At 42.6% G+C, this 16814-nt stretch overlaps 1 protein-coding gene across 1 annotated transcript in view; it reads right to left on the bottom strand.

Moving 5' to 3' along the window:
* Positions 1-16814, bottom strand: part of LOC124775800 (adenylate cyclase type 3) — a 458110-nt gene that overhangs the window by 326602 nt on the left and 114694 nt on the right. Inside the window, exon 4 of the mRNA XM_047250630.1 lies at positions 9090-9217. Within this exon, the coding sequence (XP_047106586.1) occupies positions 9090-9217 (128 nt within the window). The remainder of the gene's footprint in view (positions 1-9089; positions 9218-16814) is intronic.

The raw sequence follows: 16814 nt of genomic DNA, 5'->3' as shown, positions 1-16814 counted from the left end.
CTTTGCCGTATGAGCACAAAGGTAACCACAACTCAGAATATGTCCGAGATGCCCAGCCTTATTCCAAAGTAACTGGTATCCCGACTGTCGGGACCACTTACTTGGCCACTCATACGTTGCACGTGGTTCATGAACTAGGACATGACTACAGGAACCCACACCATGAACCACGTTCAGCCGCCTAGTTGGAATTTTTTTCCTTATCTTTTGCTAAGTATGAGAGCTTAGTGCCTAATTTTATCTGTTAAGTATAAGTGACGGTAATGGGTGCATGTGTAGCGTATTATCAACTTCGAGTTGGATACACTGAGAGTATGGAGAGGGTGAAACTCGGTGCCGACGCATAGGTTACTCCTCTCGAAGAGCACGAAAGGCGCCGCCTGGATTAACGACCCCAAACGACGAACGGCTGACCATCATCTGTGTGGCAAGCCCTCACTTCATGAGACACTGTGGAGAAATTTTGAACTGAATCCAGAACATTTGGCACAAAGAGTAGCGATCAGAGACTTTCGACACCATCCATCCAGTCCCCGCTACCGTAAAGATGAAGGGGAAAATTGTAACCGCTCTCAGCATACCTCCATGGTCACCCATCCAACTATTGGCTACGCCCGACGGTGGTTAGCGTCAGTGATCTTACTAGAACCTGTGTACTAATCCCCGCACACCCGTAGACTAACCCACATAGAAACATCGAGGCAGGGTGAAACGACTGTACCAACAACGCCGCAAGAAAATATCTTCTAGATGGGAACTTGGCGGTCGTAAAAGTCTGTTTCCCGTGTCCAGAAGGATATGCCAGCTAACCATAGTAATTCTAATCCCAAGTTATTTTCGTGGAATACGTTCGATGGGCAAATGAAGATTCACGAAAATGACGCGGTGCAAGCAACAACTTTGTAGCGCCACACCCTATTATGTGGAGTATGTGCAAGGGACGAATCATTGAGAGTAAGCCACGCTTAAGGAACAGCAATGACGAGTGGAAGCTTTTCGAGATAGAGCTGTTCGATCAGAACACGACCGAGCAGCCGGAGGACCGCGGGCGCAATTAAGACCGCGATTGGTTTTAATCCGGCCTGCCGAAGTAATTCGAAAACTTACTCCTTTTGTTTGTTGACTGGGAATGCCTACTTCATTGCCGTATTTTGTTTTTTTACTTTTTCTCGTATTAACGTTAATAAATAATTCTTGTGCGTTGCGGACGTATAAGAACACTACAACTGTTGAAACAGGAGGTAATTTATAATGGACTGGCTGCAACGAGTTGCTGTTACAGACTTTTATTTTCTCATGATCACATCTGAAGTTGCCTGGTATCCTGTCTTCGAATGTTAACATTTATTTACGTGTCATGAATATCGTTTCTATACTAACGGCGTTGCCGAATTTTGCTATGGTAATTTTAAGACAGCAGCTACAAAACGGCCTCAACGTTCACAACGCTTAGATAAACATAAGCATCTGCAGATGGGGTGAACGTAAAATGACTGTACTCTCAAAAACGAGTGCTTTGAAGCTTTTTTGGGAAGGGGCTTGGGGGTTCTGGAAGGTTGTGCTATCTATGTCGGTGCATTATCCCATAAACTCTAAAGTCACGGACACTACAGTCCTGACGTTATGCGCAAGGAGCGCTGCTGTCGCGTCCTGTGATCTGGTGACCCGGCAGCTTCAGTAAGTAAATAAGGCTCGCGGGTCACCAATGGATGCCCATCCCTGGATTGCCTCAGAGAATAAAACTTTGTGCAGATTGTTTTGTTGTAGTTTTAGACACGCCTTACTAGCTCTGCTGCTTTCTGATGGTAGTGTTTCAAATGTCCGTCACTGCTACCCTCTCTACACTCTGTTGCTCATGGCGTAGATGATATCACGATGGTCTTTCACTGCCTGAAGGCAGTAATCCTCTACTCTTTTTAAGCCTCACCCCACTGTAGAAGAGAGCTTGGAATCATATGAACAAATGCCTCTTGTGTTAGGCAAGCACAATGCCTTCGCTTCTCTTGCAGGATACTATGAACATTGTAGCATGTTTTATTTGGCATATACTTGTACTTAACAGTCTGGCGCTCCGATCGGTGAAGTCATAAAGCCCCTTAATCACAAACAACCCCATATAAATTAACTATTCCGTAATTTCAAACCTCATTGTATGTTTTATTAAAGCAGAATATCTTTCCGTACTATACACATATTTTGGTGCCCGAAGTACAGTGACCATAGCAATTTGGGGCCCGTCATGGGACAAATCATGATATGTAAACACTGACTATTGTAATATCGTAGTTAATAAAAAGAGACTTAAATGTCTCAGGGAAACATTTAATTATAACTGACTGTTGTAATGCGGATTTTTGCATTAAGACTGATTTTCACAGTGAAAATGTCACGCCATCTGCAGCGTATTAGTGGAGTCTCCTGTTCCACCGTCACAATATATGCCTACTTCTTAGCCAGTTTTGGCTGTCCTAGTATGTGTATAGTAAATCAGCTTATTATGTTTCACACAGAATAGTCCCAAAATCTTGGATTCCATTGGCATGATCATCCCACAACCCCTTTGGCTTCAGTATTTTTGACTTAGTCGTTTTGGACCAGGTTTCCTTACCTCATATTATTGCATTTGACCTTTCCTGTCTTCCCTGAACTTTTTATAGTCCAATATGTGTATTCCCCCTCCACAATTGTTACTACGGGATATTTTTCTTTCAGCACCTTCATAGTATTTCTAGTGTTTAATAGCGACAGTGAATGAACCAAAGCTTGCAATATAATTTACTTTGTATGAAATTGTCTTTTCATATTGTCCACTGATTGTCGTTTTTGTAGAATTTGTGAATTACTCCGAAATTAATCCCTGGTCGTCTCAGAATTCTCAGTATTCAAACCTGTTTAACATAAGACTGAAAAGTAATATTTCAAATCGCAGTGATTTTTGTTTCTACTGATGATAACCAGTTCTGTTAGAATAACCATAATCAGAAGAAGATTCTGAAATAAGTAATACGAAAATGGGGCATGAAATACTGCTAGTAAAATTAAGTCATAAGCATAAAACGACATTAGTAAAAAACCTAAAATTTTTACTCAGATCACATGTGCCGCTGTATGTTACGTTTTATGCTTGAGAGTCGATGTTGCTAATAGTATGTCATCCTCTACTATGGCCAATTTTTGTATTATTGTATTTCAGTATCTTAGTTTGATGATGATCATTGTGTAAGTAGACTGTATAGGTTTTTTTTATTGGTAACGCCACATAGCGCTCTGTATGAAAATCACTGGCTGTGCTGTGTGCAGTCTGTGGCTAGTTTGCATTGTTGTCTGCCATTGTAGTGTTGGGCAGGGGACGTTTCAATTGTAATCGATACCGGCCACCACCTGCATAAAAAGAACTTCAATTTCGACTGTTAGTTTTCTAACATTCTGCGTGGTGTCTGTTTGTTCTATATCGTGTCTCCCTACCACTTTCGCACAACGACGCTCTGAGCGTGTTTTTTAGGGAATTGACTAGTTTGAACCTGGGACCTGTTGCTGGTAAGGAGACGTCAGACCACACATGACATGTAGAGTTCAGAAGAGTTCAGTGAGAGTAGCGGTGATATAACCAAATACTTAATGATTTCAGCGTCAGCTCCACTGCATTCCCTGTAAAAGAATCTTAATACTAACTAAATTTAGTGGAAGGGGTTCAAGGCTTTCCTATTTTTAGTTAGCTGGTAAAATAACGTCGAAAAAGCAGTTAACTTTACCACTGGAAATTTTATTCTACTCACAAAACATTGTTTATATATTGCACTATTGATAAAAGGAGATGTTTTAATACAGGATGGTAAAAACCAACTGCGTTCAACAAAAATGTGAACGAATATTCCCTGAATGGGTTTTCAGGTTCTACAATGGATCGAAGGATGACCTATGCCATATCACATCTATAATCTAGGTTTAAATTAAGTTTCGCAAAAGAGAAAACTATCAAAATGGTCTACAGTGACCCTCAATTATCTCTAAATACTTGTCTAACTTGTCGTAAATTACAGTGGCTGATGTGGCTTCTCAATAACTATATAACAGAAAAATCATCGCGTTTCAGATTTTTACTTCAAGTGGCAAATGTGAACACCATGAGCTTTAATTGACGATCGACACTAGTATTACGCAAAAAGGGGGTGAAACGGATGAGACTTCTGCAGTTCTGAGTGAAGCTTTATGCGCTGTTATGCGGCATCGCGTGCGTTCATTACCTTGTCGGTGTTCATCAGGGGGCGGCGTTGAGCACAGCTCCGCTCACCTCGCCGCCTCGGAAGCAACTCTCTCCTAACTTCTAATTTACAGAAGTCGCACTTCTCAACCGACTTCTCATCATCCGACCACGGCATAACAGCCCGGATAATTATAATGGACATGATATTTCCGGCCGTGAAAATCTACATTTTACTATCAGACGCCTCTACGGGGAGGAGATGTCAAGAGAAGTGCGACACCTGGAAGGACTCCAGAGGAAGAGAGTGCAGCTTTTGTGTTCCCTCACTTTCCTGTCTCGTTGCAGAGCCGTCGGCGTTATACCGATGTTTCTGAAGATAAAGCGACTGTTCTACTCGGGAAAGGCACAACGCATTTTCAAACGGACTGAGGAGGCCTTAGTACGAGAGCGCATTCAGCAGACCTGACGGAACTTGGCAAGCACAAACTGTAAGTTAATGTCTCTCCATATTACGATCAGTAATAAACTGTGAAGCGGTGACTGGGATGAAATTGATAGACTACTGTATGATACCATGGGGAAGCGTATGTTGACAACGTCTAGTAGACAGAAGAAGAAGTTTGATAATTTGCTACCTAATCAGACTGTTCGGCATTTAGACGTTTCCCGGACCGTTATCAATTTGTCCAAACGTTCGTTATCTGACGATGAGACATCTGTGCTTGCCAAGGGAGGAAATTTTGCTGTTAGTCCGCGTTTTGTGCCCACGGAAGAAATTATAGCCAGTGTAGAAGCAGGAATTCGCAGTGTGGATTCTGTAACAGCTGAAGAAATCCGTATAGAAACAGTAAGAATATTAGCCAATGCAAAACCGCCGAAAAGTAATATAACTGTGGGTGAGAGAAGAGCTTTAAAACTCCTGAATGACGACGATGGTATTTTGGTTCTCCCAGCTGACAAAGGAAGCGCAACGGTGGTTATGGATGTGGCCGACTATCGGAGTAAAATTACTGACCTACTGGATCCGTAAGCATATAGGAAGCTGAATAAGGATCCCACTAACAGCGTTCTCAGAACTGTGTCGCGGTTAATAAAAAAGTCCTCCATTGAAGAGAGTGTACAGAAAGGTCTCTGCAATTCGGTTGCGCTACCACCGAGGCTTTATGGATTCCCCAAAATTCATAAAGAAAATGTGCCGTTAAGACCGATACTAAGTGCCATTGGTTCGCCCACCTACTCGTTAGCCAAGTTTTTGACTACGCTGCTAAAACCACATGTGGGCCGTTCGGACTCTTATATAAAGAATTCGACACTTTTCATCAGCAGATTGAATGGCATAGTGGTCCAGCCGGAGGACATATTGGTCAGCTTCGATGTGGTATCGCTGTTTACCAAGGTTCCACTTAATGATGTATTGGAACAGCTGGACCGAATTTTTCCTGCCGATATTTCAGAACTGTTTAAGTGCTGTTTGACGACCACATACTTCAAGTGGAATGAACAGTTTTATGAGCAAACTGATGGCGTGGCTATGGGAAGCCCCCTAAGTCCCGTAATTGCAAACTTCTTTATGGATAAATTCGAAGAACAGGCCTTAAGTACTGCCAGCAAAAAACCAAATGTATGGTTCCGATACATGGATGACACGTTTGTGCTGTGGAGACATGGTAGGGAGGAACTAAGCCTGTTCCACGAAACATCTGAACAGTATAAACTCGAGAATTCAGTTTACAATGGAGGAGGAGGTAGACGGATGTTCTTGTTTTTAGAAACGAAATCGTAGTTTGGGCCACTCAGTATACCGCAAACCCACGCACACGGGCCGTTATTTGCACCGGGATTCGAACCACCACCCACAACAGAAGCGGGGTGTTATCAAGACGTTAGCGGACAAAGCTAGAAATATTTGTGAACCTGAGTTGCTCGACGCTGAGATAGAACATCTCCACAATGCACAAATGAAGAACGGATATTCGTCCGCCGAAATAAAACGAGCGTTGAGGCAGCCACGCAGAAATCATACTGACGTACAGGCTACTGCAAAATCTAAGGTTTTCCTGCCGTTTGTTAAAAATGTGACTGAAAGAATAGGGAGGATCTTGACGAAGCGGAATATTACCGTAATTTACAAGACCACCAGGAAGCTACAGGAATACCTTAAGCCTGCCAAGGACGTTCGCAAACCACTGGAAAAAGCTGGAGTGTATAGGATCCCATGCAGCTGTGGTGATGTTTATGTGGGTACCACTGAAAGAACTGTTTCTAAACGTTTGGAAGAGCATAACGGAAATTGTAGAAGAGGAGAAACGGAACGATCAGCTGTTGCGGAGCATGCTTTCCAGCCAGGGAACCACAATATTCGTTTCGAGGAGACGCAAGTACCAGCGGCCACAAGCGGATATTACGAAAGGCTCTACAGGGAGGCAATCGAAATCGCTAAACACCCAAATAATTTCAACCTAAAGGAGGAAGGTGTGAAGTTAAACGGTATATGGATGCCGGTGTTAGAGAAGATGTGTACCATCCGTCCACTATTGGGTGATGGCAACGGCGATCGACGGCGACGGGCAGCGGCCAATTGCACTGACGTTTTCAAAACACGTGACGTCACGTCGCGGCGTGGGAGCGCGCGGACACGGAATTTAGCGGCAGTCAGTAGCGAGCCAGTGGGTGTGTTGGACCTTCCATTGAGCTACGGACCCCCTTGAAGATGTCTCCCGCAGTCGGAGACGAAACGTTGGGAATCGACACAGAATTAATCAACCGACCACGGCATAACAGCCCGGATAATTATAATGGACAATTAACGTGTTGTAAAGTTAGTATGGAATTTGCCTGGAGGACAGATTTGTTAGGAGGATCTTGGCGTAGATCAATGCTTCTTTGAAGGAACCAGTATATAAGACGTTTCTAGACCTTATCTAGAAGTCTTGGCTGCAGCCTTCTAGAGAATTAAAAAAACGCAATGTTAGAATCGTAAAAGGACGGAGCAGTTCGCACAAAAATACGCAAGTGTAACGTGTTTCACTTTGTGTTAAGCCAAACATGTTTTTCCTTGTCATACTAGGCATCATCAGAGGTTTATAATATGCAAAAAAATTATTTAATTGTACACATTTTGTTAGAAGAACTGTAGCGTTTCCTGGCAGCACATTTAAACTGTATAACTATTTACAAATAAATGGTTGTGATTTGTCACTTACTTCAATTTTTCTGTCCTTTTCGTGTTTCTATTGGTTTTCCGATAACCCTAGAGCCACACAATACATGTTTAGAATGGATAGTTGGTCACATGGACACATTCATACATTTCACTACATACACCCTTTTTATTGCCCACTGCGCAACGCCTTGTTCACTGGCTTTTTACTTGACTGAGGGATCATGAAACCTATAGAGGGTTAGACTGGAGTGGGGTGTTGGAATTGGGATACAGAAAGGATGGGTAGTGAGAACACCATATCCAAACAAAAACCTTTCACTGTGCTCAGAAGGAGAATTTTTCTTGAAGTGCAATGTTCTCAGTGCATACATGATCTGTTTCTAGTAAACAATCATCCAAAAAAAGAATGACTATTTGAACACGTCTTTACCCAGATCTTCAATATGAATTGTCACTAGTTTTGCCTTCTCAGCGCACAGTTTTATATTAGATTTTTTCTTTGCTTGGTAAAATGTCCACATTCTTATCAATTTTCGAAATTAGAATTAAAAGGAAGGTCAGCGTTGGCCGTAATATTAATGTTTTATTGATGGCAGAATCGATTTTCAATCACATAGTGATCATCTTCAGTGCTGATATGTACAAATTAAACTCAGACACTGGTATCAAGTTATCAATAACCAAAACTGAGAAGCGATCACAATAGTTATTATGATCGCTTCTCAGTTTTGGTTATTGATAACTTGATACCAGTGTATGAGTTTAATTTGTACATATCAGCACTGACGATGATCACTATGTGATTGAAAATCGATTCTGCCATCAATAAAACATCAATATTACGGCCAACGCTGACTTTCCTTTTAATTTAACATATAAGGTCGTTGTGCACACAGCACTCCATAAAGTCACCATTAATTTTCGAAATAACACAAATCTAATGACTGACAATAACAGGTGGTACGTGATCTTCTAACGATACTTAAGGAAATGTGTTTCACAGCTATATCATTCCTCTATCTTTTTCAAACTTTATCTGTGGTCTTCACAATTTTTATTGTAAAAGTCCGATAGTGTATCGCGTCTCTTAGTCCTCTGTAGAAAACCACCATGGGAGAAAAAAAATGAGGCTTCCTATGCTACTCTACCACACGAATTGATCAATGTTTGCGTTATCAGTCAGGGAGATTTCAAGGAAATGACTTTTTTGTTTCTAAATTGACTATCAGTACGGCACCAGACGTTACTCAAACTTTATTGTCGCTGAAGTTTCTTCTATACATGACATCTGAACACTAAAACCAGAGGTTCTGTGACAGGGTATGTGGGAACAGAATAACTGGATGGAGGAATCTGGTGGATGACCGTGTCTAACCCAGCCAGAGGGAATGTACATGTTAAGTTGACTGAAATGAAATGCATGGAGTCAATGAGGATGAAACAAGTTGAGATAAAATGACGAAAAGTGATACCAGTAAAAAGCGTTCTAAAATACTGAACCTGTAATGCAAAGGATATCTCATGACAAGCCAAAATTTTCTGTTCAAGTCCCGGCTGCTGCATCTTTACTGATTTCGATACCATCGATCCATTCATTTCATTTCAGTGACTCTAATACATCTGCTACCACATCACACAGGGTCGGAGAGTGACGGCCATGAGATGTGTATTTCAGTGTTAATATGGACTCTCGATTAAGTCCCATTGCAAAGCGGTACTCACTTGATGGCCTTTACCATGGAGAGGCCCATGTGGACACACAGCACGGCGTGGTCAGGACGCTCCCGAGGGGCGCCGCTGATGCAGTAGTAGCAGTCGCCCAGGATCTTGATCCGCAGCTGGTGGTAGCGCTGTGGACAAGAAAGGACCACTGCTCGACACTTGCGGCAGACACTGACACAGGCACACGAGTGCGTCACTGCTATCATACAACTGTTATCATACCCTGGCATTACAGTTACTCGTACATTGTAAAATTTCCTCTGATTTCTAAGCACAATATTCCATTATATCGTTGGTGACATTGGTTTTATAGGATTTATGCTGTGGCCTAAGTTACGTTTCTTTACTTAAAGTTTCGTCTTCTGTTTCGGAGGCACCGTCAGAGGCTATAAGACATAAGTAACTTTCAAACGTAAACATGTTTAGCTAGCCAAAATGACCGAACTTATTAATAGTGACCGGGAAACAATAGAACTGTGACCTCATCCGAACCCTGACCAAGGTCGCGCGTTCACGCAGACGTGCGTTAGAGAGGCGTTTTTTGAATTTCTATAGTCTCGCAGTACATGATTGAGAGCCGGTTTCTCAGGATGAGGCAGGATAAGGTTACGATTGTGGATGAGGCCGTAATCAGTTTCTCTCGGTTGCACAACAAATACGTAAACTTTATTTAAAGAATTTAAAATTTTAGAACAATCCCTTAAAAAAACACAATTGACTGCATGGCGGCTGAAGGCCTCATCACAAAAAAATTCCACAAGTTTTAGGACCGAACAATTCCAAATAGCTCATATTAAGATGTGTACTTCGTTTTAAAACAAACTGTAACACAGCTGAAGGCCTTATTATAAAGAAGTGAAATTATCATTCGGCTGAAGGCCACAAACATTTCTAAATAACAAACGGCTGAAGGCCTGAGTTAGAAGTCAGGAAAACAATTCCAAGTAGCACACACCTCAACAAATACCTTGCTTTGAAACACGTTTGCTTAAAAAAAAAAAAAACTTACTGTAACATGGCTGGAGACCTTATCACCAAAGAAATGAAATTATTGCTCGGCTGGAGGCCACACCAACAATGATTAGAAAATTACAAATATCATTAAAACAAATATCATAACCTAAGAAATTAGGACTAGCGGTTTCCAGCAAGTGTTGTAAGGGTCGGCCTGGAAAGGTAACTCAAACATAAGGTAAGGTGAGACAGGCAGCCAAGAGTTGTACTCACGTAACAAGATGGCAATTCAAACTAGAGGCAGCTTAAGCGCCGATCGACCAACTAACTAATCCGCCTAACGTCCGATCATCGGTACAACGATGTAATATTTTTAGGCAAGGGCGTAGAGACAGACAGCACTACATCTTCAGAAAACACCCAAGGCCAAAGGATAGGCCTCGAAAAAAAATGCACAGTACAATACAAGAGGCTTTCCAACTACACGCCGTGTCTGACAGCATCAACACGATGAGGAAATGTACGCTGCCAGAAAAGTACGCAAACCTCCAGGGCAGGTAACTGGGGCGTTAGCAGCCACAAGACAGAAAATACCGCTGGTTGCACGTCATTAGTAAGAATAATTCTAAATTTAATGATGAATAACAAATATAAAAAGTCAGTTGCAAAATTTCACTGCCTCAAAACAATTCACTCATTGCCGACAGGCTCAGTGGCCCTGGGTGCAACAACCCGCCGACCAAAGGCGAGATCTCAGAATAGTCGAGGTTGCATTAGTAGTAAACTCTTCACTCAACTTAAACATCCAAGGTTCGGTGTGCAACGAAGTCGTCGCTCTCGCAGCTGCGCCTCCTCGATCTGGCAGTGGCAGCACGCCCACACCGGCCCCGGCTTGCCGACGCGCTGCTCGGACCTGCTCGCTGCTGTGCCCCCAACCGACCTGATGTCCGTTCGCAACTCCCCACTCCACACAAAGCGACCGGGAAATACTAGCAATCGCTCCAAAGATAGTACCACAGTACTCATATCGATAAGCGCTGCTGCTGCCACTCACGTGCAGGAAAGCCAGCAACTTAGTGACGCCAGTAAATCGAATCAGAAGTGACAAGACGCCAAGCAATAAACGGCATGAACACGAGCCGCGCATGTGTCAATCATAGCTTAGTAACGATTGGAACCAACAAAAATTTAGCATCTGAGATTCTAAGCTGGGTGTTCCTGCGTTCCGGTGCTTGTTCATATGCTGCTGATTTATTCGTGTTGCTGAGTCGACCACTGCCCTTGAGTTCCTTCAGCCGGGTGTTGGTCTTTCGTCTAGTGGTTCCCATGAACATCTAACCGCATGAACAAGATATTTCGTACACTCCTGCCCTGGAACACTGATTTTCACCATTTTTGACTATGTTTGGATGGCGTCACTATCCAAATGTAGCTCTGTTACCAGTATTAACAGTTGGGCAGTTTTGGAACATAAACCACGTCTTTGGCCTGTGAGGACGTCAGCCACAATAGGGGATCAAACTTTAAGCACCATAAGAAGCCCCTGACCATGACCTAATTCCCATGTAACCCCAGATTTCTCCAATTGTCGGTGCAATCCCTGATGTGTAGACACAAAGTAATTTGTTAACGGCAGTAGTATTCGCTGTTCCATACTCCCCTATCAGGGCAAAGGGATCAGTAAGTCGCATATCATGAAAACTTTTGTAGTATAAGAAAACAATGAGCTACATGCTACAGACTTCCTGACGTGCACTGACGAGCCAAAACATTTTGAACTCATTCTCAATATCATGTTGTCCAGCTTTGGAATGCTATTCAGCATGGCATGGATACAAGTCCTTGGTAAGACTCCGGAGGAATTTGGCACCAGACGTCTCCACTAAGGTCACGTAATTCGGTGGTTTGTGGACGCTGATATGCCGTCTATGGGCGTCGCAGCTGTTCTTCATTTAGTGTCCTAGACATCTACATCTAAATACGCACTCTGCAAGACACCACATGGTGCGTGGCGGAGGGTACGTTGACCATTATTCGTCATTACCTTTACTGTCAATGCCTTCATACGAGCTCCAATTTCTCTTATTAATGTAATTTCACTAGATGTATCACAAATCACTGCAGCACGATTCAGGCCTTCTGAGACTGAAAGTTATTCTGCTGGAAAATGCCATCGCCATCGGTGAAGATATCAGGATTGAAAAAGGGTTGCATTTTCACGTACGCCACAGTTGTCATGCTGTCTTTGATTACTATTACACGTGCTACGAAATCTGAGGTGAATGGCCCGTATAGCATAATATCAGCCCCAATGGCCTGCATTCATGGAGCAGTGCATGTTTCTACAAACCGTTCACCTGGATAGTGGCATATCCGAACACGACCATCCATCTCTTCTAACAAGTAATGTTATTCATCCGACCAGGTGACACATTTGGTTACTCCGTTGTTCACTTTTGATGGTCCCATGCTCACGGCATCATAGATTGGTTCAAAAAGAGAACATGTAAGAATGGTCCGTTGCCATCCCAAATGTTCAGCAATTTGCTCTGAACGGTGAGCTCCGAAACACCTGTGCCTGCATCACCACTGTACTTCACTGAGGCTGGGTCCATCGCTGCGATGAATTGTATAAAATTTATATGATTAGCGCCGCCTGCAGCTCTCATTTCACCTTCAATGGCTGACCTCTGTCGTCAGAGCTGCCACATATCGGCGTCTGTTCTGCTTACAGAGCGGGGAAGCCCACGTGCGGTCTCTCCGTCCTCCAGCCACTTCCAATAACGCCCACGAAAGCAGCACGCGAACGGTCGACTAGCTTCGCCGTTTCCAATATGGTCGTTCCAAGGCTCCAGGCCGCAACAGTCTGCCCGTTTGTCGAATTCACTTAAGTCAGTGGAGTTCCTCAATTACGACCAGTGTCTTAGCTGTAATGGTTCCCGATTCGTCCTGTTCTGCCTACAATATTTGCTTACCACGTCACGCGCCCGCAACGCCATCGTGTGCAAATAACTCTCACTTTTCGGATCACCGGTGTATCAAAGAAGAAACGTAACTGCAAGCAACACTAAGAAGAGTGCAAAACGTTTTCCATAAAGAAAATTCAAAAAAATAATAATTCGTGAAGCTGTGTGAGGAGCGCGCTGCAGTACAGTCAGTGTATAGAACACACGGCACGTAATAAAAACTGTATTGAAAAATAGTTGAAGAGAGAATTTTGCTTTTGATGAGTTCCATTTCGATCATGACGCTTGTATCGCAACAACCACCAATAATCCTATAGTCCTTTTTTAATATTAAACTGCATCGATCAATGAAAATCTTTCTGTGTGCTGATGTGCCCAGTACGACCTCTGCTTTCTGTGACGCGTCATGAGTGGTGCTCTTCTGATTGGTCGCCTCGAAATCATACTAATTTCATGAAATCTCCTGAGTGACGTATTTGAAAATATCAGCCTTTCAGTGGGTACAGCCATTGTCGAATGGGACCTCAGATCTTTTCCTTTTGGAACATAACGTAAGACGTCTGCTTCCGATGTAGACATTGACTGAACGTCTGGTTATTGACACGTTGGCACAAACTGCTGCTAAGAAAGAGAAAGCTTAATGTTAATAATATTCAGACAAGTTATCGTCGTTGAACTCCCATAAGGCAGTGGCCTTCCTCTGAATTCGTGTAGTAAATAACTCTGTATCACACTACACGCAAAAGAATTATCTCAAGTACAATTTGTGACCATCAATTTCAGACATGCAATTCCCTGATATGTATGAACGACAGAAGATGTTAACCTACCAGTTGTAGGAGAAGTAGCAATATGCACTGCAGACAGGGAATCTGTCAGAATCTTTCCTGCGACACTGTGTCCTAGTGGCCTATTGTACGTTGCTTGTGAGCCAACAAAGTGGTTAAGACAAGTCGCACGCCTGAACTTCACAGCTAGCAAACATTACGTACCTCCTTGGCAATTATTAAAGACATTTGTAGCAAAGTAACTGCTATGAAACTTTGTGTCATCGTTTGCTGTCATAACAGTAAATGACAGCATGTATTTCAGCTTAATATCTAAAGTAACTTCTGAAATACACAAAATCGTCTAAAATGTGAAATTTTTGACTTTCCATGATAAATAACTTCTTGACACGCTAATGTGTTTTGTGTTAAAATCAATGAAGAAATTCGACGAAAGACTTTTTCATTACATAACTAAGTAAGCCGCATTTCGGTTAGAAGTCTAAAATTTATATTACGCATTTAGTTTCAGATAGCTCCTATTATTTAATTTGTTGGATGCCATTGTTTGCGTTTGTTGCGTTCTCTGGGTGAACGACGGGCGAGTGTGTCATGTATCTGAGGCATGAGTCACTGGAATTGTTAATAACCATGAGAAAGCGTGGAAAATAGGTTTCAGTAACCTTGATATGATTCACATACTTGGGGAACATTACAATTCTAAAGTCGCAGGTTTTCGGTACTTTTGTAAATTAAGGTCCGCTTTGGTCCTTGAGACGTCTACAGAGAGATTAATTTTTGTTTCATTTGCTTTTTAGAATTTATTACGTTTCGTTTTTTTAACTTGCTTCGGAACTGGTACAAGTTGAAACAGGAAGATAACCGCGTCGTATGAGTTGGCATTACTGACAATTTTATACCATTTTACTCGAATAATCAGATTTTTTGAGCAGCTTGGTACCGAGAGATAATTTCATGTTTTCGTTTCTTTATGACCACCTCTTGTGAGGCGAAGTCGTGTAATCGGCAGCGCTAATGCATTCCGTTCAGATTGTGGAAAATCAGATTAATTCGTAAGTATTGTAAATAGTGGTGTGTGAAATCTATGGAAATTTCAAGTTTTTAGTGAAAGGTGAGTCTTCCTTTCTATGGGTATAACTTCTGCATGGTGCAGTCACAATCGTGAACTTTCAGTGTCCTAAATCATGATAAACTTTTTAGTATATGAGTGAGCATTCGAAACCATTAATGACCATGTCTGTTTACAGACTGCTGCTTAACTTACATTCCTAATCAGTAACCAAGCGCAGCTCGCTAAATCACTCGCAAAAGAGCCAACGATTTTGCTACTGCTTGATCCATGACTCATTATAAACACAAAGATACACTTCACTGATCACGAAACTACAGACATCTTCATGCTTTGAAAATTCCACAAAATGAGTAGCCACTGTTGAGTGCCTGAGAAAAATAGTTAAAACACTTCCGCTTCGTACAAGAATACTTAATTGTTCACGTAAACAGTGGACACACATACTGCACACACCTCCTCCTCCCCTCTTCTGTATCCAACTGTTCCTCAACCTGTTTCTCTGTCCGCCTCATCCTCCCACTTCTACTCTGCATCTCCTTCTCCTCCTCCTCCTCTATACCCTATCTTTCCTTCCATGTCCTGCTCTCTCTCTCTCTCTCTCTCTCTCTCTCTCTCTCTCTCTCTCTCTCTCTGTCCATCTCTTATGCTCCCTCTCTTCGAAAATATGGTTAGTCTCCCTGTCACTGTCCATATCTTTTTCCCTACCGCCTCTATCCATCTACTCTTCATCCCCTTTCTTCCCGCCAATCTCCTCCTCTCCCCTCTTTCTGTCTTTTCCTCCCCACATGAGTGCCCATGCCTTCCTGCCACCTCTCTCTGGGCATCTATTCCTCCCCTTCTCTTTGTGTCCACATCTCCTCCCCTCTCCTCTCTGCCCATCAACTCTTCCTGTCTCATTTCTCTCTGTCCATCTCTTCCTCCTCCTTCTCACTCTCGCTCTACCCCACATCCTGTACATCCCTTCCTGCCCCCTCTCTGTACACCTTCTCCTGCCTACATTACCCTATTCATTGCCATATCCCCTCTGTTCCCATCGATTCCTCACTCACATCCTGTCTCCTAATCCTTCTCTCCCTCATACCTTCCGTTCCGCCTCTTGCCTCTCTCTCTGTTTTTGCTGTCCTCTTCCATGTATCTGTCCATCCGCTTCTGCCTCCTCCTTTGTGCATCCCTTCGTCCTTGCTGAACACCTGACAGTCCATCATGTCCTGCCCCCCCCCCCCCCCCTGTTCCTATCCATCCCATCCTGCTCCGTCTGCATGACAGTCTTCTCCTCTGTCGATCTCAAAATTTCCCCTGTCTTGTCCATCCATGCATATAGCTTCTGTAAAACAGATATATATATATATATATATATATATATATATATATATATATATATATATATATATATATATAAAGCAGGACAATAGTCTACTACTACCACAAGACGATTGTCACATAGCAGGTCGATAATGTAATCCTGCACGAATCAACACAACACACCATTCATGTCACATCAGGGGATGGAAAACCGCTTCTTACCCCTGATGTGTAGGCTAGTCTGTAATTCATACCAGTAAGGTATGTCAATACCTTTCTCACACAAGATGCCTGGCTTGCAAGGCAGCTTACATAAAGGAATAAGGGAAACATGTTTTTGCTTGTATTTCTGCCCCTATTGGACTGTAATGTTGTAAATCCCATAGTGGTGGTACTCATGAGGCCTGCTGTTTCTGAGCCAAATTTGGTAGAAATTCATCAAGGGGTTTGTAAAGAGATCCCAGACATACAAACATATAGTTACGCTCTATCTTATATTTATAGAGAAGAAATGAGTATCTGTTTGAATCTTGCTGTGTTAACATTTTTTTCACTTTTGCATTTCGTAAAAAGTTGAGAAACTTTCGTGTTAAATTAATGAGCAATTTTTCTGCAGTATTCTGTGTTATGCAAATATAAGTGC

Source organism: Schistocerca piceifrons, chromosome 2 (genome assembly GCF_021461385.2).
Source record: "Schistocerca piceifrons isolate TAMUIC-IGC-003096 chromosome 2, iqSchPice1.1, whole genome shotgun sequence".
NCBI classification, from domain to species: Eukaryota; Metazoa; Arthropoda; class Insecta; order Orthoptera; family Acrididae; genus Schistocerca; species Schistocerca piceifrons.
The sequence above is the reverse complement of the archived record's forward strand: the minus strand, read 5'-3'. Positions and strand labels throughout refer to the sequence as shown.